The sequence below is a fragment of the Rhinoderma darwinii genome, chromosome 1 (assembly GCF_050947455.1).
Source record: "Rhinoderma darwinii isolate aRhiDar2 chromosome 1, aRhiDar2.hap1, whole genome shotgun sequence".
NCBI lineage: Eukaryota > Metazoa > Chordata > Amphibia > Anura > Rhinodermatidae > Rhinoderma > Rhinoderma darwinii.
Window position 1 is genome coordinate 645,240,952 of NC_134687.1, and position 23,973 is coordinate 645,264,924.

At 42.9% G+C, this 23,973-nt stretch overlaps 2 protein-coding genes across 2 annotated transcripts in view; one reads left to right on the forward strand and one right to left on the reverse strand.

Annotated features, from left to right (window-relative positions):
- Nucleotides 1-23,973, reverse strand: part of LOC142664069 (uncharacterized) — a 286,823-nt gene that overhangs the window by 203,695 nt on the left and 59,155 nt on the right. The window lies entirely within an intron of this gene.
- LOC142659035 (uncharacterized) lies at nt 397-23,421 on the forward strand. The gene is made up of 4 exons (XM_075834773.1): nt 397-504; nt 4,948-5,045; nt 5,212-5,323; nt 21,456-23,421. Exons 1-4 carry the CDS (start codon nt 420-422, stop codon nt 23,330-23,332), a joined length of 2,172 nt encoding a protein of 723 aa, XP_075690888.1. The 5' UTR covers nt 397-419; the 3' UTR covers nt 23,333-23,421.

A 23,973-nucleotide genomic window follows, 5' to 3' on the forward strand; every position in this document is an offset into this window, starting at 1 on the left:
TTGTAGATGAGGTCTCCAGTATTACAGATGTGGGGTCACTAGAGCTCTATACAGCGGGGTCACAATCTCCCTCTTTCTACTGAGGGGGGAATACTGTGTTCAGTTCTCTAAGTGTCTCTCTCCATACACAGGAGTACACAATAGTGAAGAAGACATCGGGTGACTGTACGACTCCCATCATCCATGAGTCAGGAGGATGGAGCAGTAGTCAGAGCCCCATCACAGAGCCTCCCCCTCACTCCCGGATACATGAGAAGAAGATCTTAGAACTGATCTACAAGATGACGGAGCTGCTGACTGGAGAGGTGACACTGCTGGGAAATTCTACAGTAACAGCACTGGAGTTGTCTGGGTGATGACTGTATCATTGTGTGTGTCAGGTTCCTATAAGGAGTCAGGATGTCGCTGTCTATTTCTCCATGGAGGAGTGGGAGTATCTAGAAGGACACAAGGATCTCTACGCGGATGTCATGATGGAGAACTACCGGCCGGACACCTCACAAGGTGAGAAGAGACAGATATATATATGTTTTTCTCCTAATGAGACAATTGTCATCCACCTCATGGGGGGTTTTGTCTTCCTCTGGATCAACACGGTGGGATTATAGGTTGGACTTGTGTCTTTTTTCATCCTTATTAACTATGTAACTGTAAGGGCTGGGGTAATGGTGGGGTTCACTGGCTAGTGTCACCCACCATTACTACCTCCTTTATATCAGGGTCACTAGGGTTATGTCTAGCTCCCCTACCTTGCATCCCAATACACATAACAACTTAATATCACAAGCAGAAAAAATGGGACATAGATCACATCAAAACCACAAAAAAGGCCATACTTACTAGGTAGGTGGGTGGGTGAAAACCCGTTCCCAGCAGGACGCAGACAGGTCTAAAAATGCTGCAGAAGGAGTGTGCATTAAATAGTGATAGGCACTCCGACTAGTCTTGAGGGGAGTGGCGAACTAAGTGCTCAAAGGTGTGCGATAAATGAGTGTCAGTGTTAGTGTAGTGCTGGGGTGTGAATGGATGGTAAAAAATAAATGTGTATGTATGAAAGTGTCAGAACTGTGTGATAATGTAATACAAATAAATAACAAATAAATGTGATGAATAGGGGTCAGTGCTGTGAATAGTACATGGGGTGTCAGTACTATGTGTAATACGACTTGACGACCAGCACATTATCCCTCCACGTATTACACATAGTACTGACACCCCATGTACTATTCACAGCACTGACCCCCATTCATCACATTTATTTGTTATTTATTTTTATTACATTATCACACAGTTCTGACACTTTCATACACGGACCTTTAGCGTGCGCAAAACGGACACGTCCGTGTGAATAAGGCCTAATAAATACGCTGGCTTCATTGCTTAACGCCCAGTTCAAGTTTCAGGGTATGTTCATACGCTTAACAAGAAACGGCTGTAAATACGGAGCTGTACTCAAGGGAAAACAACCTCTGATTTTCAGCCGTTTTTTTTAGGCAACTTGTGTTTTTTGCAGAGTTTTTTGCAGCGTTTTTTTACGGCCGTTTTTGGATCTGTTTTTCTATTGAGTCAATGAAAAACCGCTCCAAAAACGGCTCAAGAAGTGACATGCACTTCTTTATACAAGGCTTTTTTAAAAACGGCCACGATAAAAACCACCCGTGGGAACGGAATGCCGTTTTTCCCATTGAAATCAATGGGCAACCGTTTGGAGACGTTCAGCCCCGCATTATTAGCCGTTTTTTGGGCCGTTTACATCCCGAAAAACGGCTGAAAATAGGGCGTGTGAACATACACTAAGGGGTAAAAGTTCATTGTGGGAGTGTTTTACAATGTTTGTTTTGAGCTGTTTCATTTTATTTTAGATTTAGGTCTTAACCTATAATTGCACAAATGTATAACTGCCATTTATAGAGACATTTAACTGCATTATTTTATAAAATGTCCTGGTATAAAGATATATTATTACCATGCCTCTGTTAGAAGTTTTGTTGTGTTACTGGTTGCACTTGGATCCGACCATAACCCATTCCTCTGGCTATGGTCGGGAAAAGACACATCCCGACCATGGTATGGCTTTGTGGTCGCTTTCAATGTACTCATGAACGCGCTTTATTTAGTTTGTACTCAGGAACTTCCGATTATTCCCGATTGCTTGGTGTGACTACAATCCTGTAGCTGCTACTGCTCATGTACAGCAGTAGCGCTGTCCAAATCCCCGCCTGCACACGGGAACTGGCAACTGTTCCTGAGTGCTTCTGCTAAACTTGCATTTCCGCAAGACTGTATGCACCCGGGAACCGGCGACTGTTAAATTCCTATTCTTTGAAAGCCGACTACAAATTTATCTGAGTACCAGCACAGGAGCGCCCCAGAAAGGAGTTTCTTTTATACACCTTGTTATTTCTGCTACTGTAATACGCTGCAGACTTTCCGCAATATAATCCATTGCAGAAAATCAGCAGCTAATCTGCATGTTGTGCACATACCCTTAAAGTGATACGTCAGATTTTAGAAACGGTTCTCTCAAGTCAAAACTGGCTGCGGCAGTAATTAGTTAAAGCCAAAAATGGTTCTGTCCTTAAAGGGAATGTGAAATGTTTTTTGTTTTTTTTCAGTTAAACAATTAGTGTTTGAGTGATTACACAATGTTTTAATTTTTTCACAAGTCAGGAAATATTATTTAGATTCTAATTTATAACATTTCCATGTGCTGGACACTAGAGGGAGCAGTTTCCAAAATTGCAGCATGGTCACTGTGGTAAAGCAACCTCATTGATTTATGCTGCAAATTTGGGGTGGACACACTCTCTCTAGTGTCCTCACACAATCCCCCCTCCCTTCTTCTCGCTAGTGCCATGAGAAGGAGGGGTTTTAATCTTCAAACCTCCTACACTGTGTGCCGCCATTTTCTGAGCGACTGCACAGTGTAGGAGGATTAGATACAGGGCTCAGCAGACAGTAGAACACGAACATAATACACACATCACATACACGAACATAAATTACCTGCTTCTGCCGCCTCCGCTCCTATTCCTTGCGCCTTCGCTTCCTTCAACATATGACCGGAAGCCGCGGCCGGAAGTCGTCATCTTATTGTTCGGCAGTGGCTTCCGGTCCACATGAAAATGGCGCCGGATTTCGCTCTGCGAACGAGCTTCGTTTTGGTCTGTGTGGGAGCGGCGCATTCACCGTTCCCATACAGACGGCGTACGCTTCAGAGAATGGAACGGCTCCCGTTCGCATTCTCTGTGGGGTTGTATGGGCCGTATTCCATCTCTGTATGTGTCGTTAATCGACACATACAGAGATGAAAAAAAAATGGCAGCCCCCATAGAGACGTAAAAGTAAAAACACAGTAAAAAGTAGAACATGAGAACACAAATAAAATTTATGTTAATATCATATTAAAAGCAATCTAATAATAATAAAAAAAAATAAAATAAATACTGACATCTTCCCTTTAAAGGGAATGTGTTGCCAGCAAAACATTTTTTATTTTTTTTTTATTAAACATTTAGTGTGTAGGTGATTAAACATTGTTCAAATTTTTTTTATTTTTTTCACGAATCAGGAAATATTATAAATTAGATTCTAATTTATAATATTTCCCATTGCTGGTCACTAGATGGATCTATTCCCAAAATTGCAGCATTGCATGTGGTAAAGCAACCACATTGCTTTTTGCTGCAAAATTGGGAAAAAATCCCTCGCTCTAGTGAGCTCTGAGAATCCCCCCCCTCCTTTATCCTGGCTAGTGCCGGGATAAACGAGGGGTTTGAACGGTCTAACCTCCTACACTGTGTGTCGCCATTTTTTGAGCTAACACACAGTGTAGTAGGTTTACATACAGTAGTAAACACACACAAACACGAACATACATAGAAATCTCTTACCTGCTCCTGCCGCCGCGGCTCCCTCCGGCCCGTCCGCTCCGTCTGCTGCCGCTGGTCCAAGTGCACAAGTCCGGAAGCCGCGACCGGAAGTAGTAATCTTACTGTCCAGCCGCGACTTCCGGGCCACAGGAAAATGGCGCCGGACGGCGCGCATTTCAAATTGGACTGTGTGGGAGCGGCGCATGCGCAGTTCCCACACAGATGGCGTACACAGAAGTGGATGGGACGGGACCCGTTCGCAGTCCCTATGGGACTGTGGCTGTCGTATTCCATGTCTGTATGTGTCGTTAATCGACACATACAGAAATGGAAAAAAAAATGGCAGCCCCCATAGGGAAGAAAAAGTGTAAAAATAAGAAAAAGTAAAACACAAACACACAAATATAAACGTTTTTAATAAAGCACTAACATCTTTAACATATTAAAAAAAAAATTGTGATGACACTGTTCCTTTAAGGACTATGTACACCTTATTATAGGCAAAAATAAATTTTATTACAAATTTAGTTCAGGTGATTACTTTTTTTAATTTATTTCATTTTATAGTTTTTATGATACAGCCGTTATGTCTCCTCCATACACAGAAGGTGGATCATTCACTATAAGCCAAATCCATAAGTGAAGTGACCTGACGACTCGGCTGAGAGCGGGTCCTGTGTATCCATGTTCTTCACCTTAGATGTGATGGTAATTATTATGATTCTGTGTGTTAGAGACACAGGACCCGCTCTCAGTCGAGTCGTCCGTTCACTTCACTTCCGGATTCGACTCATAGTGAATGATCCAGCTTTTGTGTATAGAGGAGACATAACCGCTGCATCGTAGAAACTGGAATAAAAAAACGTTTTTACTAAAAGTCAATTTAAAAAGACGTGTATAATCACCTAAAAGCAATATAAATATTACAAGGTGCAGGAACATCAGCCCAGGTAGTGAGGACCTCAACATTGTAATTCCGACTCTGATCAGTAAACCTAGAAGTGTAGAGAGAAGTGTCTGATATATAGACAGATATACAGTAGTCATGTATTCAGTCACTGTGTGTTTCCTACAGATGGATCCAGTAGGAGAAATCCACCAGAGAGATGTCCCAGTCCTCTGTATTCCCAGGACTGCCCAGAGGAAAATCACAATGTCCCAGAGAATCATCAGGTAGATGAAGCTGAGCCCTATACCATATCTATATAGAGGGGCGTGGAGGTTTTTGGTCCTGCGGTCATAGATGTGGTCATAGATTTTGGTGGTTTCTTATGTTGATCTGTTAGATTCTTCGCACTCTCTGCTGTATTATACTGAATAGTTACATATGTGAAATCAGGGGGAAGATCTGACTAATATTAAAGTGGAGGATGTAGAAGAAGATTGGTTGAGGGGCGATCAACTGTGTAAGAGTGAAGTGGAGGAGGAAATTCCAGAAGGTGTTACCAGAGGTCAGTAATAATGAATTCAGAAAGTGAATTGGGAGGTTTCTTAAGGAGGACCTGTCAAGGTTTATACCTCTTATTCCTGGCGTCCTTCCGATTGCAGCGCTAAAAGATTATTTAAAAAAAGTGTTTAATACAGTTACATAAAGTTTTCAGCGATCGCTGTTCCTGGCCGTTAGTCCCAGGTGTCAGCAGTAATACACAGCTGATACCCACAGCGTATGGAGTAGGCTCAGCACGTGGGCCCGCTCCATAATTGGAGCAGGTGAAGGTTCTCTTTAAGGGTTTAAGTGTGTTTTCCTTTTATTTATTTTTTAGTCTCCCTAGGCTGCCATGACAACCATTGGTGCTCCCCCCTCTTTCTAACAGCTTAGATGCTGTGGTCGCTATTGACCACGGCATCTAAGGGGTTAAGCGAGCGGGATCGGAGTCCTCTCCGATCCCGTTTATTGCCATGAAGTGCAGAGTACAGGCACCACACATATAGATAGGTATATTTGGGGTGCTGCAAAAAATGCAAGTGTGGGTTGTAACATACAACTAACACATGCAGCTTTTGGAGTGGGCACAGCCTGTGAAGCCACTCTATACTATCCCTTCTGACTTTCGTCATACATATACAGCAGATGTGGGGAAGAGGTTAACATTGCCTGTGAATTTTATGACCTCATTTGATACGACTATAAAGTTCCTCACTGGCACAAATAAAAATGTTAAACTAGCTGCCCCATTACAGTATAATACCCCCACAGCTGCACCATACAGTATAATTCCCCATAGCTGCACCATACAGTATATTGTCCCTATAGCTGCCCCCATACAGTATAACGCCCCCTTAGTGGCATTCCCCAAATAGTGCCACAGTGCCCATGTAGATAGTGCCACACAAAGTGCCCATGTAGGTAGCGCCACAATGTCCCTGTACATAGTGCCAATGTAGATAATGCCAGACCCTCCTTGAAGATACGCCATCCTCCTTGAAGATAGCGCTACCCCTCCTGTAGACAGCGCCATTGGGGCTCCCTCTAGGAGTGGAATACCCAGCCAGAGCATCGACCAAGCTGTGGCCGGGGATTTCACGTCAGGGGCTCCCTGTAGGAGTGGATTTCCCAGCCATAGCGCCAGCAACAGTCTGGCCAGGGATTCCGGTCCTGCAGGGAGCCCCTGATGTCTCTACAGTGATGTCACGGTCTCCCTCTGGGAGCGGAATTCCCGGCCAGAGCGTCGGGGATTCCACTTCTTGTGGCAGTGAATTGGAGGAGTATCACGGCACCCCGGTTGGAAATCACTGCAGTAAACAGTAGAGAACATGCACATACTTCGTGTTTAATATGGGAATGCCAACAATACATATAAAGTTATTTTTATCAATGTGAAATGCTACCCCTAAAAAAACTAATCACACAAAAAACAAGACCTTTATATATCTACGTAGTCTTAGGGTGTATACAAACATTGTGGTTGAAACCGCACCAAAAAACATAAAATACTTTTAAAAAACCGCATCTGTTTTTACTGCGATTTTCTGCGGTTTTCTATGCGGTTGCAGTTTCACCTGTAAAAATCACAACCGTATCAAAAACCTTTTTCATGTTCACCTCGACCGCAACATCTGAAAACACCCTTAAAAGTTAAATATAACATCAGAATATGACATATTCTTCATACCATGTTTGTAGATACAACAACCAATGTCAAGAAGGAGTTAACAAATGTTTAAAGAGGCTCTGTCACCAGATTTTGCAACCCCTATCTGCTATTGCAGCAGATAGGCGCTGCAATGTAGATTACAGTAACGTTTTTATTTTTAAAAAACGAGCATTTTTGGCCAAGTTATGACCATTTTTGTATTTATGCAAATGAGGCTTGCAAAAGTACAACTGGGCGTGTTGAAAAGTACAAGTACAACTGGGCGTGTATTGTGTGCGTACATCGGGGCGTGTTTACTACTTTTACTAGCTGGGCGTTCTGATGAGAAGTATCATCCACTTCTCTTCAGAACGCCCAGCTTCTGGCAGTGCAGATCTGTGACGTCACTCACAGGTCCTGCATCGTGTCGGCCACATCGGCACCAGAGGCTACAGTTGATTCTGCAGCAGCATCAGCGTTTGCAGGTAAATCGATGTAGCTACTTACCTGCAAACGCCGATGCTGCTGCAGAATCATCTGTAGCCTCTGGTGCCGATGTGTCCTCGCTCGTCTGACACGATGCAGGACCTGGGGCAGGAAGTGAGTGAAGTCACAGCGTGATCTCTCGAGAACACGGCTGTGTCTGCACTACCAGAAGCTGGGCGTTCTGAAGAGAAGTGGATGATACTTCTCGTCAGAAAGCCCAGCTAGTAAAAGTAGTAAACACGCCCCGATGTACGCACATAATACACGCCCAGTTGTACTTTTACTTTTCAACACGCCCAGTTGTATTTTTGCAAGCCTCATTTGCATAAATCCAAAAATGGTCATAACTTGGCCAAAAATGCTCGTTTTAAAAAAAATAAAAACGTTACTGTAATCTACATTGCAGCACCTATCTGCTGCAATAGCAGATAGGGGTTGCAAAATCTGGTGACAGAGCCTCTTTAACTGTATGAGCAGCAAGGTGTTGCCACATTTTGTCGTACAGTTATGGCAAGCTGATGGCGTGGGCTCAGAAGCTGACCCGCGCTATCAGCCGTGGGTGTCAGCTGTATATTACAGCCAACACCCTGCTGTAACGGCAGGGACCAGAGCTAGTTCCGATTCCTGCCAATAACTCCTTAGATGCTATGGTCAATAGCAACCGCAGTATTTAATTGGTTTGCAGCCCATCGGCAGAGTTGCTATGGCAACTAACGGCCTACAATAACCTCCAGGTCTGCCCTATATGGAAGGCCATGCCAGAGATGGAGCCTAATAGGTTGCTATCCGTGTAAAACTAACCATGTTAATGCATTTCACTACATAGGTACTGCAATGTATTAGAATAGCTTTTTAAAAAAACAGGTCTTCAAGTCCCCTAGTGGGACTAAAAACAAAAGTCCCGCAAAAAACTCCCCTCATACAGCTCCTCAAACGGAAAAATTAAAACATTTTGGTTCTCCGAACATGGCGAAACCAAAAATACATGCTTTTTACAGAAAACTTATTTTATTGTGCGTAAAGTTGTATATAACTATATAAATTTTCTTTCGCCGGAATCGTACTGACCCGCAGACTAAGGTTAACATGCCATTTATAACGCACGGTGATCGCCTTGCCTTACAGAAAATAATTAATAGATTAAAAAGGGATCAAAAAAGTCACGTACCCAAAAATGGTACCAATAAAGACTAGAGCTCGTCCTGCAAAACATAAGCCCTCTCAGCTCCGTCGACGGAAAAGCAAAAAAGTTTTGGGTCTTAGAATTTGACGACCCAGAAATATCATTTTATTGAAAAAAATATGTATTATGTAAAAGTAGTAAAACATATAAAAAATATATAAATTTGGTCTAGCCATAATCGTACTGACCCGCAGAATAAAGTTATCGTATAATTTATACAGAACAGTGAACGCCGCATTAAAAAAAAGGAATTGCTATTTTTTGATTAACATCCATGACCGCGGACCGTCAGGTTTACTCACCCCCTGACGGCCGGAGCCATGGTCCTGTGAGCGCTGGCCCGCATCTCCTCCTCAGGAGACTCCAGCGCTCACTTCTGCTTTGCTATGCTGTGTCCCGTAGGGTACGCCCGCAGGCACGTGCCCGGTCTTAAAGGGCTAGCGCGTGCACCAGAATCCGTTGTTAATTAGCCCATGATCCTGGACTATAAGAAGGGCCCTTCTCCTTTCGGCCTGGCCTGAGCTTTGTTGTCATTACCTACGTTCGTCTATGCAAATGGTCCCTTAAGTGTCTTCCAGTTCCCATTCCTGCTTCCTGTAACCTGTATCCCGTGTTATCCTGGTCCAAGTGCCATGCAGTATTGGAGTGGTGCTGCGCTGAGTCTACGCCTGCTCCGCTACACCAAGCCAGGTGCCTGCCTGCTGTCAAAGTCCCGTCTGAGCCTGTCCAGCTACTGTCTAAAGTTACCACAGCTACACCTATTGAACTATTGACTTTGTCCTGTTGGCCAACTGCCATACCGTCAAGGTGGTATGGCCCAGTGGGTCCACGTACCCTACGTGACAAACACAGATGTCAAGCAGTTCTCAGAAACCATGGTTATGCCACGAAATATTAGTTCAGTAAAGTGAAATCTGAAACATTCACTATTCACTTCAATGGGAGAAAAGGCTGCAATACCTGTGAATCACAGCTAAATGCATGTCGAAGATTCATAGTGAGCAAGAAGAAATGATGGGGAATTGGCGCTTCCGCTGACCGGCAGGGGTCCCGATAGTCGGACCCCGACCCATCAATTTTGATTGGCTGGAAAATCCCTTTAGGTATTACCTGCATACTATTACTGAACACAACACACTATTATAAGACCAATATTATGGATAATAATACAATATAAGGTCCAAATAATACTGCCACACCATAACCACATAGTGACTGAATAATACCGACATACTGTTACTGAATAAAAACATTTATACAAAGATCAATATTGCCACCATGTAGTGACCATATAGTGGTAAATTCAAGTAATACACAGGAGTTCTGCATTAGATATAAGTGATTACAGCACATTTATATCCAGTGACTCACAGTTGATGTTTTCTCTGATTAGTCGTTCACTTTACTTTTTTTCCTCCTTCTGGCCTAGACCACTGTATAGTGCCACACAGCACCCCCTCCCTTGTATATAGTGCCACACAGCCCCCTTCCCTTGTATATAGTGCCACACAGTCCCCGTCCCCATCCCCCCAAAAAAAAAAATTGGACTGTGTTCCCACGACTGACAGAGCTCTGCACAGCCTCCGGGCGTGACGCTTTGCGCAGGCCAGCATGATGCAGTGACATCATCACGCCAGACTGCGCAGGGAGTCTTCGCAGCGCGTTATAGGCTACAGGCCTTACGTGGCCTGCAGCCTTTAGTATTCAATTTTATCTGTGTCCTGGGGACACAAGTATAATTGAGTGTGGCTGTCGCTAGCACCGGGACACCCTCCGGTGTTAGTGACTCCACCTGGCATGAGTGGGCCTTGCCGCCCAGCCCATAAATGTTATGTGCAGGGTGGCACGGGCCCCCACATGCCTCGGGCACCGTAGCAGCCGCTGTGGCTGCTATAGTGGCCAGGGGGCCCTGGGCAATTGCCCAGTTTGCCGGCCCTGCCTACAATGGGCACATGCATCAGAACTGGAGCATGGAGCAATAGCAGTTGACCTGGTCTGATGACTCACATCAGGCCGGGTGCGTGTGCATCACTTACCTAGAAAAGAGAAAGCACCAGGATGTATTTCACCGAAAATGATCCCTAAAATATATACGACTCGTCCAGCAAACAACAAGGCTTCAAATAACTATGTACGATATCCAGAGTGATCGGAAGAAAGCAGGAATAGAATAGGCGCTGTCACCGTTGTGTGAATAAGTATAAAAAGATTCATTAGGAACGCACAATGCATTTCAAGGTCGATCTGAGCTCTTCCTCGGTTATTGTACCTGAGGCTAGATGCCTGCAGGGTGGAGCATCGGTCGCAGACCTTACTTGAATTCACAAACAAATTTTATCCTGGTGTTGCGCCTTTTTCACAACTGATTCTGGGGAGCATTACTGTGTAGCAATAAAAATAAAAAGTTATGGCTGATGTAATATGAGGAGGCAAAAACAAAAAAAATGGTCTTGGTCCTTATGGCCAAAAATGGCTCGGTGCTTAAGGGGCTAATAAGCAGGTAACGCCTTGGCATTTTTTGGTCTAGCAGGGCACTCTTAAAATAGATGTGCCCTCCCGTTTTCAAGTGTGTACGTTGAATATTATAGCGGCGTATAAAGCCGTCTTTCCCCTGCGCCGCAATTGGATCTCGTTTGCCCATCGGCCATATTAGGCCTACACACTACCAAGTGCTAGGACCCAAGCACGGTTGGTGAGGACCCAAATGCTATAATTTACGCTCCAAAAATAAACATGTAATTTCAGGTGTTGAGAGAAGTGTCTGATATATGGACAGATATACAGTAGTTATGTATTCAGTCACTGTGTTTACTACAGATTGATCCAGTAGGAGAAATCCACCAGAGAGATGTCCCAGTCCTCTGTATTCCCAGGACTCTCCAGAGGAAAATCAAAATGTCCCGGAGAATCCTCTAGATGAAGCTGAGCCCTATACCAGATCTATATAGGGGGAGGGGGGTGGATCTTTTTGGTCCTGTGGTCATAGATTTTGGTGGCTTCTTATATTTATCTGTTCGATTCTGCGCACTCTGCTTTATTGTACTGAATTGTTACATATGTGAAATTTGGGAAGATCTGACTAATATTAAAGCGGAGGATGAAGCAGAAGAAGAGTGGGTGAGGGGCGATCAACCGTGTAAGAGTGAAGTGGAGGAGGAAATTCCAGGAGGTGTTACCACAGGTAAGTAATAATGTAAAAATATTTAGCTGAAGGTGGGATGTTTGATAGAATAATGGCAGGGTTTGGCACTACAGGAAATAAAGCCTCCACTATCTGATTAATTTGTCTCATCTTCCACCATTCTCCATTTCCCCATGGTGCGCTTCTTTACAGGAAGTATAGGGGTGTTACAGGGACTGCTAGTTTGGTAAATAACACCTCTCTTCTCCAGATTTATAACTGGGGCTATGCTCTCCTCTGCTTCTTTGTATAGAGGATATTGTTTAATCTAAGGAAGGATGGTGCCTAGTTTTAATTTTGTCTGTACAGGTCCCATAAAGTTTATAAGGCCTACAATGCGAGCTCGTGCCGGTTTCTCCCTCCTCTGAGACGCCGGCACACTATACTGCCTCGGCTTCTGCCAGGAAAATCAACCCCATCCAATCCCAACGCACCCTGGACTATAAGAAGGACTCTGCCCTCTTCCGCCTTGCCTGAGCATTGTTGTGTCTTCCCATGTTCGTTTAGCAAATGGTCCCTTCGTTGTATTCTGTATTCCCGTATCCAGTAATTGTGTTTTGTTCCAGTGCAAAAGTCTAGTGTCGGAGTCGTGTTTACCATCTGTACCTTGTCTGTGCTGGCCCATGGGCCTGGACGACTACACTTCTGTGCCAAGTGTCATCTGTGCCAAGTCTACCAAATCTCCTGTCCAGGAACTCTTGTCTTAAGACTTTCACTGACTTTTTGTTTGACCAGCTGCTACTTTGCCACGGTGGAGCGGCCTAGTGAGTCTACATACCTCACGATCTCGCTGGTCAGCCCAAGTCTGCGGTCCAATTGTTGCAAGTAGACATGTGTGAACTCTGAGCACGACAAGATTAGCTTCTACTCGCTGTTAACAACATAGGTGCACGTTTGGATTCTCCACCCGTGCCTGCTCCTCTTACTTCATTAATCAGTGTAAGATCCACTTCAAATTACAGGCTCATCTCTTCCTCTCTGAGGCCAAGATTGCTTTTATGATTTCTCTTCTCTCTAACAAGGCCCTGGCATGGGCGGAACCCATTTTGGAACGAGAGGGCCCGGAATCCTCTAATTTACCATTCTTTCTAGAGACATTCCACACTGTGTTTTGAGGAACCGGGTCGAACATTATCTACAGCGGCCTCAAACAAGGGGAATCTAATGTAGGGGAGTCTTCTATTCTCTTCCGTACGTTGGCAGCGGAGCTAGCCTGGAGTAATGAGGCACTAGTGGCAACCTTCTGGCAGGGTCTAGCCGCACGTATAAAGGTTGAACTAGCAGCCCGTGATCTTCCCTCCACTTTGGATGCCCTGATACTTCTCGCAACCCGGATCGACATGATGAACCAAGAGCACATTTTGGAAGTACGCCGAGAGAAGAGATCTTATCTATTGGCACCAAAGTTTCAAATACCTCTTCTGCCTATTTCTTTTGTACCCCCGGAGGAGCCCTTGCAGGTAGACAGACTCAGGCTGACCGACCAAGAATGGCAACGCAGATGATGAACTGGGTTGTGCCTATACTGTGGTCACAAGGGCCATTTCGTGCGTCAATTCCCTCAGAAGCCGGGAAACTCAAGCGCATAGGGTTGATTGAAGAGACAACGCTAAGTGAATCTAACTGTACAACTAAATTCTCTCCCAGACTTTCTATTCCTGTGTCTATTGTCACAGGAGAAGGATCACACTGTGCCTGCCTACTTGGATTCTGGAGCGGCTGAAAATTGTATCCAGCAGGACTTGGTAGACCGTCTCCACTTGGCCACTGTTCCTCTGTAGAAGCCTCTGGCAGTCGCTTCCGTGGATGTACAACCTCCGTCGGATCCTATCCTGTCTATCAGCAAACCTCTGAGACTACAGACTGGAGTCCTCCATTATGAGTCAATAACTTTCTATGTCCTAACCAAAGCTATTAACCCCCCCCCCCCCTTTCCTTGCTGGGATTGCCATGGCTTCGCCAGCATGCTCCAGTCCCCTATTGGAATTCCGGAGAGGTCCTTCAGTGGGGACCCCAGATGCCTTCACCGCTGTCGGCCTCAGGTTTGACCTGTCATCATTCCTCTTGTCTCAATATCTCTCTGGACTACCTCCAAAATATGCTGGTTACACAGATGTTTTTAGCAAAAAAGAGGCAGAGATCCTTCCTCATCGTCCTTATGACTGTCCTATCGAGCTGCTTCCTGAAGCCTCTCCCCCCTCGTGGACGGGTTTAACCTCTCCTTGCCGGAAACCCAGGACATGCCGGAGCTTGACTCTTCTTTGTGGAGAAAAGGATGGATCACTTCGACCATGCATTGACTACTGTGGGTTAAACCAAATTACAATCAAAAGCAAGTACCCCTTGCCGCTTATCTCTGAGCTCTTTAACAGGATTCGTGGAGCTAAGTTGTTCACTAAGCTGGATCTACGTGGGGCCTATAACCTGATCCGTATCCCAAGGTTGACTATTTGAAAACCGCATTTAAAACCCGAGACTCTCACTACGAGTTTCTCGTAATGCCCTTTGGCCTTTGTAATGCTCCAATTGTGTTCCAAGAACTTGTAAATGACATCTTTCATGATCTTCTGTATGTCTGTGTGGTGGTATATCTGGAAGACATCTTGATCTACTCACCTGATCTGATGACACACCGGAAACATGCACGCCAAGACTTGTTGCGATTTAATGTGGAATAACCTATACGCGAAACTCGAAGTGTGTTTTTGAATAAAAATCCTTGCCCTTCCTGGGGTATATTATTTCTGATCGTGGCCTTCACCATTTCTGGATCCATTTGAAGTCCGTCTTGGAATGGCCACGTCCTCAAGGTCTCCGAACTATACAAAAATTCCTCGGATTCGCTAAATTCTATGGTCCGTTCATCCCAAATTTCTCGTCTTTTACTGCCCTCATCTCTGACCTTATCAAGAAGGGAGTGAACGCCAAGGACTGGACCCCAGAGGCAGTCGGCATTCTTCAACTGCAAGAGTGCCTTCACTGCCTCTGTTCATCATCATCATTCAGTTTTTCTTGGAGGTTGATGCCTCATTCATTGGTGCTTGAGCACTCCTGTTTCAAAAGAATACCACGGGTAAGGCAGTATCATGCAGATTTTTCTCCCCTAGTGCAACTACTCCATCGGGGACAGAGAATTGCTCGCTGTCAAGTTGGCCTTGGAAGAGTGGAGACACCTGCTGGAGGGGGCTACTCATCCCATCATCATCTACACAGATCACAAGAATCTTACATATTTCCAGTTCGCACAGCGACTAAATCCTCGTCAAGCCAGATGGTCGCTGTTCTTTGCTAGATTTAAATTCCTTCTTCACTTCCGCCCTGCGAACAAAAACATTTAGGCCGATGCCCTGTCCCGCTCATTAGAGACTGATGACTCTGAAGAAAGTCCTCAACACATCATTGATCCCTCTAGGATTATTACCGTGAACCCTCTACATCAGGGACATTCCTCCGGGAAAAATGTTTATCCATTCTGCTGACCGGAAAAGATTTCCCTGCTGGGGGCATAATTCCAAAATGGCTGGTCATTCTGGTGTAAGACTCGGGACTTTATTGCTCATCACTAGCGGCCCCAGCTACCCAAAGATGTCGTGAACTATGCTTCTTCCTGTACGAACTGTGCCCAAAACAAGGCTACCCATTCTAAGCCTACAGGCCTGCTCCTACCTCTGCCAGTTCCTGATACCCCCTGGCAACATATCATTATGGACTTTGTTACTGACATTCATCCTTCTGCTAGATGTACAACTGTCTGGATGGTGGTGGATCCCTTCTCCAAGAAGGCACATTTTGTCCCTTTAACTGGTTGGTCTTCAATCTACTCCTCATCTGGCAAGTTTTTTTTATCCAACATATCTTTCGTCTGCACGGCCTCCCCCCTCCATATTGTGTCGGATTGAGGTGTACGGTTCACATCTAAGTTCTGGAGAGCCCTGCATGGACTTTTGGATGTGAAATTAGACTTTTCTTCTGCTTATCACCCACAGTCCAACGGCCAAATTGAGGGGATCAACCAGGTACTTGAAAACTACCTTTTGTCTTTTTATTTCAGCTCAACAAGACAATTGGGTACAGCTTCTGCCATGGGCCGAATTCTCTTACAACAATCATACTAGTGAGCGTGCTGCTTCTTCTCTGTTCTTCATTGTGTACAGTCAACATCCACGTGTTCCTCTTCCTGTGCCAGCTACGTCTCAAGTGCCTGCAGCCAATTTTTCATTCAGAAGTTTCCTTCACATCTGGCTACAAACTAAGTCTGCGATCCCTCAGGCAGTTGATCGCACGAAGAGATATGCAGATAGGAAAAGGAAAATGTTTAATATTTATACAATAAAGTCCTGAGATTTCTTCATGAAGTTCTCGATCATACCTATTTTTTTGCTACTTTAAGAGCTGTAGGGTAGATAGGACACAGATGTAGTTCAGTATCCAGTTTCATCACTATACATTGGCCTGCTCCTGATCTAACCTCACATTCGAGATCATTATCAGTACAAGATATTGTCATATTCAGGTTTTTTCAGCAAATCTCTTCCTAAAAGATTGATAGGGGTATGTGGGGCAAACATTATTGGTTGGGTCACAGTAGTGGAACCCAATGTAACCCGTACAGGTTAGGTGAAAGGTGTAGTTAATAATTCCCCAGAGAAGACTTGAGTTTCAATAGTTTGGGCTGACAAAGACCATTGGGGCATCTTTGCCTATACAGATAAATGTTGCTCCCGTATCAATAAGATATCTAACTGGTTTACCTTCCACTAGTAACGTACCCATGGGTTCCTGTCTGGATGAACTAGTGGAAGTTACTACTGAAAACTCAAATCCTCTCTGGGCATCCGTAAAAATGTTGTTAATAAACTCTCCTCATTAGATTCTGGCTACAAGTCTGCTGAGGGGGAGCCCGGAAAGTTTTTGGACCGTATCTAGCAAAGTGGCCCATTCTGCCGCAGTTCCAATGCTGTGCTCTAGGTGGACCTGTCATCCCTCCCCCCCCCCCCCCCCATGGGACCTCTACACCATTCCCTTGTAGGCAATTAACCTCTTTTGATTCCTTCAATATTGTGGTTCCATAAGGTGGGGTATATGTGGTGTATTTGTTGTAAGATTATTATTGGTGAAGTTATTGTTAGTTTGTGGGGATGTCACAACAGCAGCTTCCACAATAGGCAGCTGTGTCATCTGTTTTTGCTTGTTTTTCTGTCCTCCACTTCCTCGAACTGTCTCCAGAAAAGTACTATATGGGCCTACATTTCTGTCCATGGTTTGCTTTCCAATGCAGCTATTTGATTTAACTTTTGCTGCAATTATACAGGCAAAACCCTTTAGTAGTAATTTGGTAAAATAAAACATGCCCACTTAAAACAACGTTAAAACAAAGCACACCATTGTTTTTCTTGTGAAATTCTCGATAAGTTTGATGTGTCACATGACCCTCTTCCCATTGAAAAAACTAAAGTTGGATACAAAATGGCTGACTTCAAAATGGCCACCATGGTCAACACCCAGCTTGAAAAGTTTCCACCCTCCCATATACGAATGTGCCACAAACAGGAAGTTAATATCACCAACCATTCCCATTTTATTTAGGTGTATCCATATAAATGGCCCACCCTGTATAACTATAATATAGGTTTGTGAAAGAAAGTGAATGAGTAACTAACCCATGTCGCTCCATAGGTCCAGTGGCTCCAAGATAAGGGGAAACCCCGACGCGCGTTTTGCGTGCATGGCTTTATCAAGGGGCAGTTTTTTTGGGACACATAGTTGCATGCATAGCTCGAGTGTAAAGGATCTGCCAGGCACAGCTTCGGGGTTAACTCCCTTAATTAATCAGTCAGCACCTGAATCTACATCCCTGAGACTGACTCCAGCTTCCACCACTCAGGTTGGCAGGCTTAGGAGTGGGAGAGCCTATCGCAGCCTGGCCAGACTCAGCTAGCTCCCGCCCTCTGTCTATTTATACCTGCATTTCCTGTTCCTCCTTGCTTGTTATTCTTTTTCGTTTGGTTTCCTGGCCCAGCTACAGCTCCTTCTATTTTGTTCCTGCTCCATACAGACCCTGGCTTACTGACTACTCTTCTGCTCTTCGTTTGGTACCTCGCACACTCCTGGCTTGACTCGGCTCGTTCACCACTCTGGTTGCTCACGGTGTTGCCGTGGGCAACTGCCCCTTTCCCTTGCTTAGTATTCCCTTGTATGTTTGTCGTATTTGTCGTGCACTTACTGAGTGCAGGGACCGCCGCCCAGTTGTACCCCGTCGCCTAGGGCGGGTCGTTGCAAGTAGGCAGGGACAGAGTGGCGGGTAGATTAGGGCTCACTTGTCCGTTCTCTAGTGGTCTTCTCATGATCCATATATGGTTCACATTAGTCTCCGTAAAACAAACCCCTGTGCCCTTTCCGAATTCGAACGAATCATTCTTATTGGAGTAGTCTACCCCCTATCTTGGAATGTGGCTGATTGCCTATGTAACCTGAAAATGTAATACTTCACATAACAGGCGGCTAAAATCTAATTTTCCCCTTCACCGCCGTAGACTAAATAGCTCTTTTGGAACATATCTTCTTTAAATGGACGTTAACTTTTCAAACAACTTATGCTAATTTAATAGTATACCTGATATATATCAACTTTGTAATTTACTTAAAGTTAAAATTTAGCTGTTTTATCCATGCAAATTGTGTTCGTGACACTAGGTGAGAGACACACAGACACTTTTGCTTGTATAAGTCATAGGAGAGGATAGGGGGAGCAGGAGCACAAAGACACAGATGCTGTTGCCTATAGAAGTCCTTGAAGAGTAGATTGGGAGTAGAGAGAGGAGACATAACTATTACCATCAACCTATATGTCACCCCAGTGCAGGATTTTCCACTGCACTTCTTACTGCTGTATGATATGCTCCATGCTGCTGCAGCTTCTAAAGATGTGCTACACAGAGATAGTAGACCAGGCTGGTTCTCTGCTCTGTGTGTGCAATGTGTAGAAGAGATATTTGCAGTTAGGCTCCACCCAATATCTCATGGAAAACCTGAGAATTGGAGAGAGAGCCTGCAGAGGGAAAACTACTAATAGAATGCCATATACAAATCATATAATGGCCAGAAATAGTTGTATTCTTCCTGTACACACATATGACAGATTATTCAGAGAAGTCGTCTAAAAATTTGGTACGCTTTAAGGGTCTTTAAGAAGTTTTAAAAGTGAGTTTAAAGAGTCTCTGTCTCCACATTATAAGTGCCCTCTCTCCTATATAAGGAGATTGTCGCTATAATGTAGCTGACGGTGATGCTTTTTATTTAGAAAAGCGATCTATTTTAAACCACTTTATTAGCGATTTTTAGCTTTATGCTAATGAGTTTCTTAATGCCCAAGTGGGCGTGTTTTTACTTTCGACCAAGTGGGCGTTGGACAGAGGAGTGTATGACGCTGACCAATCAGCGTCATGCACTCCTCTCCATTCATTTACACAGCAGCATCGCGTTTTTACTAGAACACGATGTGCAGCCACATACACAGATATTAATGTTAATCAAGTGTCCTGATAATGAATATACATGACCTCCAGCCTGAGCGTTATGTGTTTTCAGAATCCTGACACTTCTGAATCTTTTCTGTGAGATTTTCAGCAAGGGAAACGAAATCTCGTTTACATCGTAATCTCGCGAGATTACGCGTGGCTTGCTGGAATCTCACAGAAAAGATTCAGAAGTGTCAGGTTTCTGAATACACATGACGTCCAGGCTGGAGGTCATGTATATTCATTATCAGGACACTTGATTAACGTCTGTGTATGTGGCTGCACATCGTGTTCTAGTAAGCACGCGATGCTGCTGTGTAAATGAATAGAGAGGAGTGTATGACGCTGACTGGTCACTGATTGGTCAGCGTCATACGCTCCTCTGTACAACGCCCACTTGGTCGAAAGTGAAACACACCCACTTGGGCATTAAGAAGCTCATTAGCATAAATCTAAGAATCGCTAATAAAGTGGTTTAAAATAGATAGTGATGCTTTTTATTTAGAAAACTGTCACCTACATTATAGCGCCCATCTCCTTATATAGGACATAGGGCACTTATAATGTGGTGACAGAGCCTCTTTAAAGATGTTGTTTTTTTTTTTTATTGTATTAAAAAAAACATCCATGATTATTAGGAAGCACCTATTTTAACCAGTTACTAACTGCCCATAGACTATAAACATCCTGTTGGCCCTCACCTATCTCTGTAGGGACGTTTTCAAATGTGCAGCAGAGTTTTCCCCTATACGCCTCTCCCACTCCCTCAGAGTTAAATATATCACTTCTTTTTTTACACAAGATCGAAGCCCTTTATGTCCTGAGATAAACATGACCAAATAAATATAGGTTGGCAAAGGAATAGAACAACAACTTGCTATTAAATTGGCACATGGCTAAAACTTGAATGGGGCCACTTCATTAGGTCCACCTTATTAGTACTTGAAAGGACCCTCTTTCCCCTTAGAACAGCCTGAATTCTTAGTGGAATGATATAACCATGTGCTGGAAACCTTTATTAGAGATTCTGATTAATAACCTCACTCTGTCTATTCCACTACATCCTAAAGATATTCTATAAAAAAAAGATCCGGTGACTATGCAGCCATTAGAATATACAGATCCCATTGTCATGTCTGTGAATTCAACCTGAGATGTGTACTTGATCTTATGACACATTATCTTTTTAAATGAGAAAAAACAATGTGGGGTCCACCCATTTTTCATAACCAGCCAGCTACAATATAGCAGCAGCAGGCTAGCACTACTAGGATGGGAAGACCCACTGTTTTAGGGCTTTCCCAGCCTAATCACACCAGCCTGCGGCCGCCCCAGTGCCCGACCATCACTAAAGATCGGATACTGGATCATACCCAGCTCTTCCCGCCACCCGTGATGGTGGTGGGTGCGGTGTAATAATGGGGGTTAATGCTAGCCTTTTCACTGGCTAACATTAAACCCCACCTTAGTTATGGATGCTGCCAATAAGCCAGCAGCCATTACTAAGGCGGTAGTAATAGTTTTAAACAAATACAAGGACATAGAAAAAATATTTTTGTGAAATAAAAAAACACAATCGTCGTTAATAATTTTATTGAAAATAAAAAAACGCTGTCATTAAAGTAGTCCTAGAATCCAAAGTAGTCCAACCACCGAACCTGTAACAAAACACACACACCCAAAAAAAATTAGTAACACATAAGTAAAGCAATTATTATCTTACCTTTCCCATGTCCAGCGCTGGAGACGCAATGTCAGTCAGCTGGGCCCTATAGCAAAGCCTATCATATGTGATAAAGTCTGCTGATACAATGCATCCAATTCTATCCAGTGGTGTAGCTATAGGGGCCTTTGCTATCTCCGATATGTATGCAAAAATATATATCTTTTTTTGGGTGGGAGGGGTAAACATATGTCTCTGGGCTTATGTTCTACAGATCATAAGGCCGAAATAACACTCGTTTTTGACCTGAAGCCAGGAATGGACTCAAAATGCATGGCTTAAACTTCTTGCAACTTAATCCACTTATAACTTTGGCTCAAAACACTGCATCTGTGTGTCCTGCCTAATATGAATGTTATAAAATTGTCAACTTTTCTGTTTTGAAACAAAATCCCATAATTTGTTTTTAATCCTAACAGAAAATCCCAGTAAGAACTGGGATAAAGTAGAAGATGAAGATATCATGCAGCAGTCTTCAGAAGAAAACGTCATCACCCTTAATGTACAGCCTGGGCTTCGGAGTACAGATCTATCATTCAATTCCCACAATCATGAGAAACCTTCTACTGACAAATCACAGATTGTTACCACCGGTACAGCTGAGAAAGGGGGTAAAAGGTTTCAATGTGGTGAACAGTTCACAAAAATGTTACGTCTTTTTACAAACCGAAGAGTTCACACAGGGGAGAAGTCGTATTCATGTTCAGAATGTGGAAAATGTTTTTCGAAAAACTCACGTCTTGTTATACATGAGAGAATTCATACAGGAGAGAAACCATATTCATGTTCAGAATGTGGGAAATGTTTTAGAGATAAATCAAGTCTTGTTAAACATGAGATAATTCACACAGCAGAGAAGCCATATTCATGTTCAGAATGTGGGAATTGTTTTAAAGTTAAATCAAGTCTTGTTATTCATCAGAGAATTCACACAGGAGAGAAGCCATATTTATGTTCAGAATGTGGGAAATGTTTTACAGATAAATCAAGTCTTGTTAAACATGAGAGGATTCACACAGGAGAGAAGCCATATTTATGTTCAGAATGTGGAAAATGTTTTTCGAAAAACTCACATCTTGTTAGACATGAGAGAATTCATACAGGAGAGAAACCATATTCATGTTCAGAATGTGGGAATTGTTTTAAAGTTAAATCAAGTCTTGTTGTTCATGAGAGAATTCACACAGGAGAGAAGCCATATTCATGTTCAGAATGTGGGAAATGTTTTACAGATAAATCAAGTCTTGTTATACATGAGATAATTCACACAGGAGAGAAGCCATATTTATGTTCAGAATGTGGAAAATGTTTTACAGATAAATCAAGTCTTGTTAGACATGAGAGAATTCACACAGGAGAGAAACCATATTCATGTTCAGAATGTGGGAATTGTTTTAAAGTTAAATCAAGTCTTGTAATACATAAGAGAATTCACACAGGAGAGAAGCCATATTCATGTTCAGAATGTGGGAAATGTTTTACAGATAAATCAAGTCTTGTTAAACATGAGATAATTCACACAGGAGAGAAGCCATATTTTTGTTCAGATTGTGGAAAATGTTTTTCGAAAAACTCACATCTTGTTAGACATGAGAGAATTCACACAGGAGAGAAACCATATTCATGTTCAGAATGTGGGAATTGTTTTAAAGTTAAATCAAGTCTTGTTATACATGAGAGAATTCACACAGGAGAGAAGCCATATTCATGTTCAGAATGTGGGAAATGTTTTTCAGATAAATCAACTCTTGTTAGACATGAGATAATTCACACAGGAGAGAAACCGTATTCATGTTCAGAATGTGGGAAATGTTTTACAGATAAATCAAGTCTTGTTAAACATGTGAGAAGTCACACGGGAGAGAAGCCATATTCATGTCCAGAATGTGGGAAATGTTTTACAGATAAATCAAGTCTTGTTAGACATAAGATAATTCACTCAGGAGAGAAACCGTACTCCTGTTCAGAATGTGGGAAATGTTTCATCACTAAACATAAACTTAGTGTTCATCAGAAAAGTCACACAGGGGAGAAGCCATATTCATGTTCAGAATGTGGGAAATGGTTTACAGAAAAATCAAGTCTTGTTAAACATGTGAGAAGTCACACAGGAGAGAAGCCATATTCATGTTCAGAATGTGGGAAATGTTTTACAGATAAATCAAGTCTTGTTAGACATGTGAGAAGTCATTTAGGAGAGAAACCGTACTCCTGTTCAGAATGTGGGAAATGTTTCATCACTAAACATAAACTTAGTGTTCATCAGAGAAGTCACATAGGAGAGAAGCCATATTAATGTTCTACTACTAAAGGCAAACTTAGGGCTTATCAGAAAATCCACACAGGAGAGAAGCTATTTTGATGTTCTATATGTGGAAGATGTTTTACAAAGAAATCAAATTTTGGAACTCCTCAGAGAACTCACATAGAGAAGAAGCCATATTCTCATTTAGAATGTGGGAGTTGCTATAAGAGCAAAAAAATATATATTTTAAACATATCAGGTTATTCACAGACATTAAATGGCTAATAAGAGTGTTTGTTAATTTTTCGGGTAAAATTGGCCTGGATCTGCAAAAATAAAAAACAACAAATTATATTTACCTGAGGAAAAGTATTGTTTACTTACCACGCATAGAAGCTGAGTTGTAACCATGAACCCTGCTTCTTTTTACTGTATTCATAAATTCACCCACACCACAGGAGAAACCAGATAGACAGTAAGGACAATGTAAACTTTTGTTTTTAACATATATGGACATATTTATATTTGACTTTAATTAAAACAGAATAAACAGATGAAAATTATGTATTTGAACAAAAAAACTAACAAATTAACTTTGCAATTGAATAAAATAAAAAAATCGCAAATAGTTGTTTTTTCATAAAAGGAAAAGTCATACGTTTATTTATCACTACCTTAAAGACCTAGAATTA

Excerpts from the sequence above, each read along its gene's own strand:
- LOC142659035 (XM_075834773.1), top strand. The coding sequence starts at position 420 with ATGGAGGAGTGGGAGTATCTAGAAGGACACAAGGATCTCTACGCGGAT. Across the intron at positions 5,046-5,211 it reads ATGTCCCAGAGAATCATCAG|GGGGAAGATCTGACTAATAT; the intron begins GTAGATGAAGCT and ends ATGTGAAATCAG. Across the intron at positions 5,324-21,455 it reads TCCAGAAGGTGTTACCAGAG|AAAATCCCAGTAAGAACTGG; the intron begins GTCAGTAATAAT and ends TAATCCTAACAG.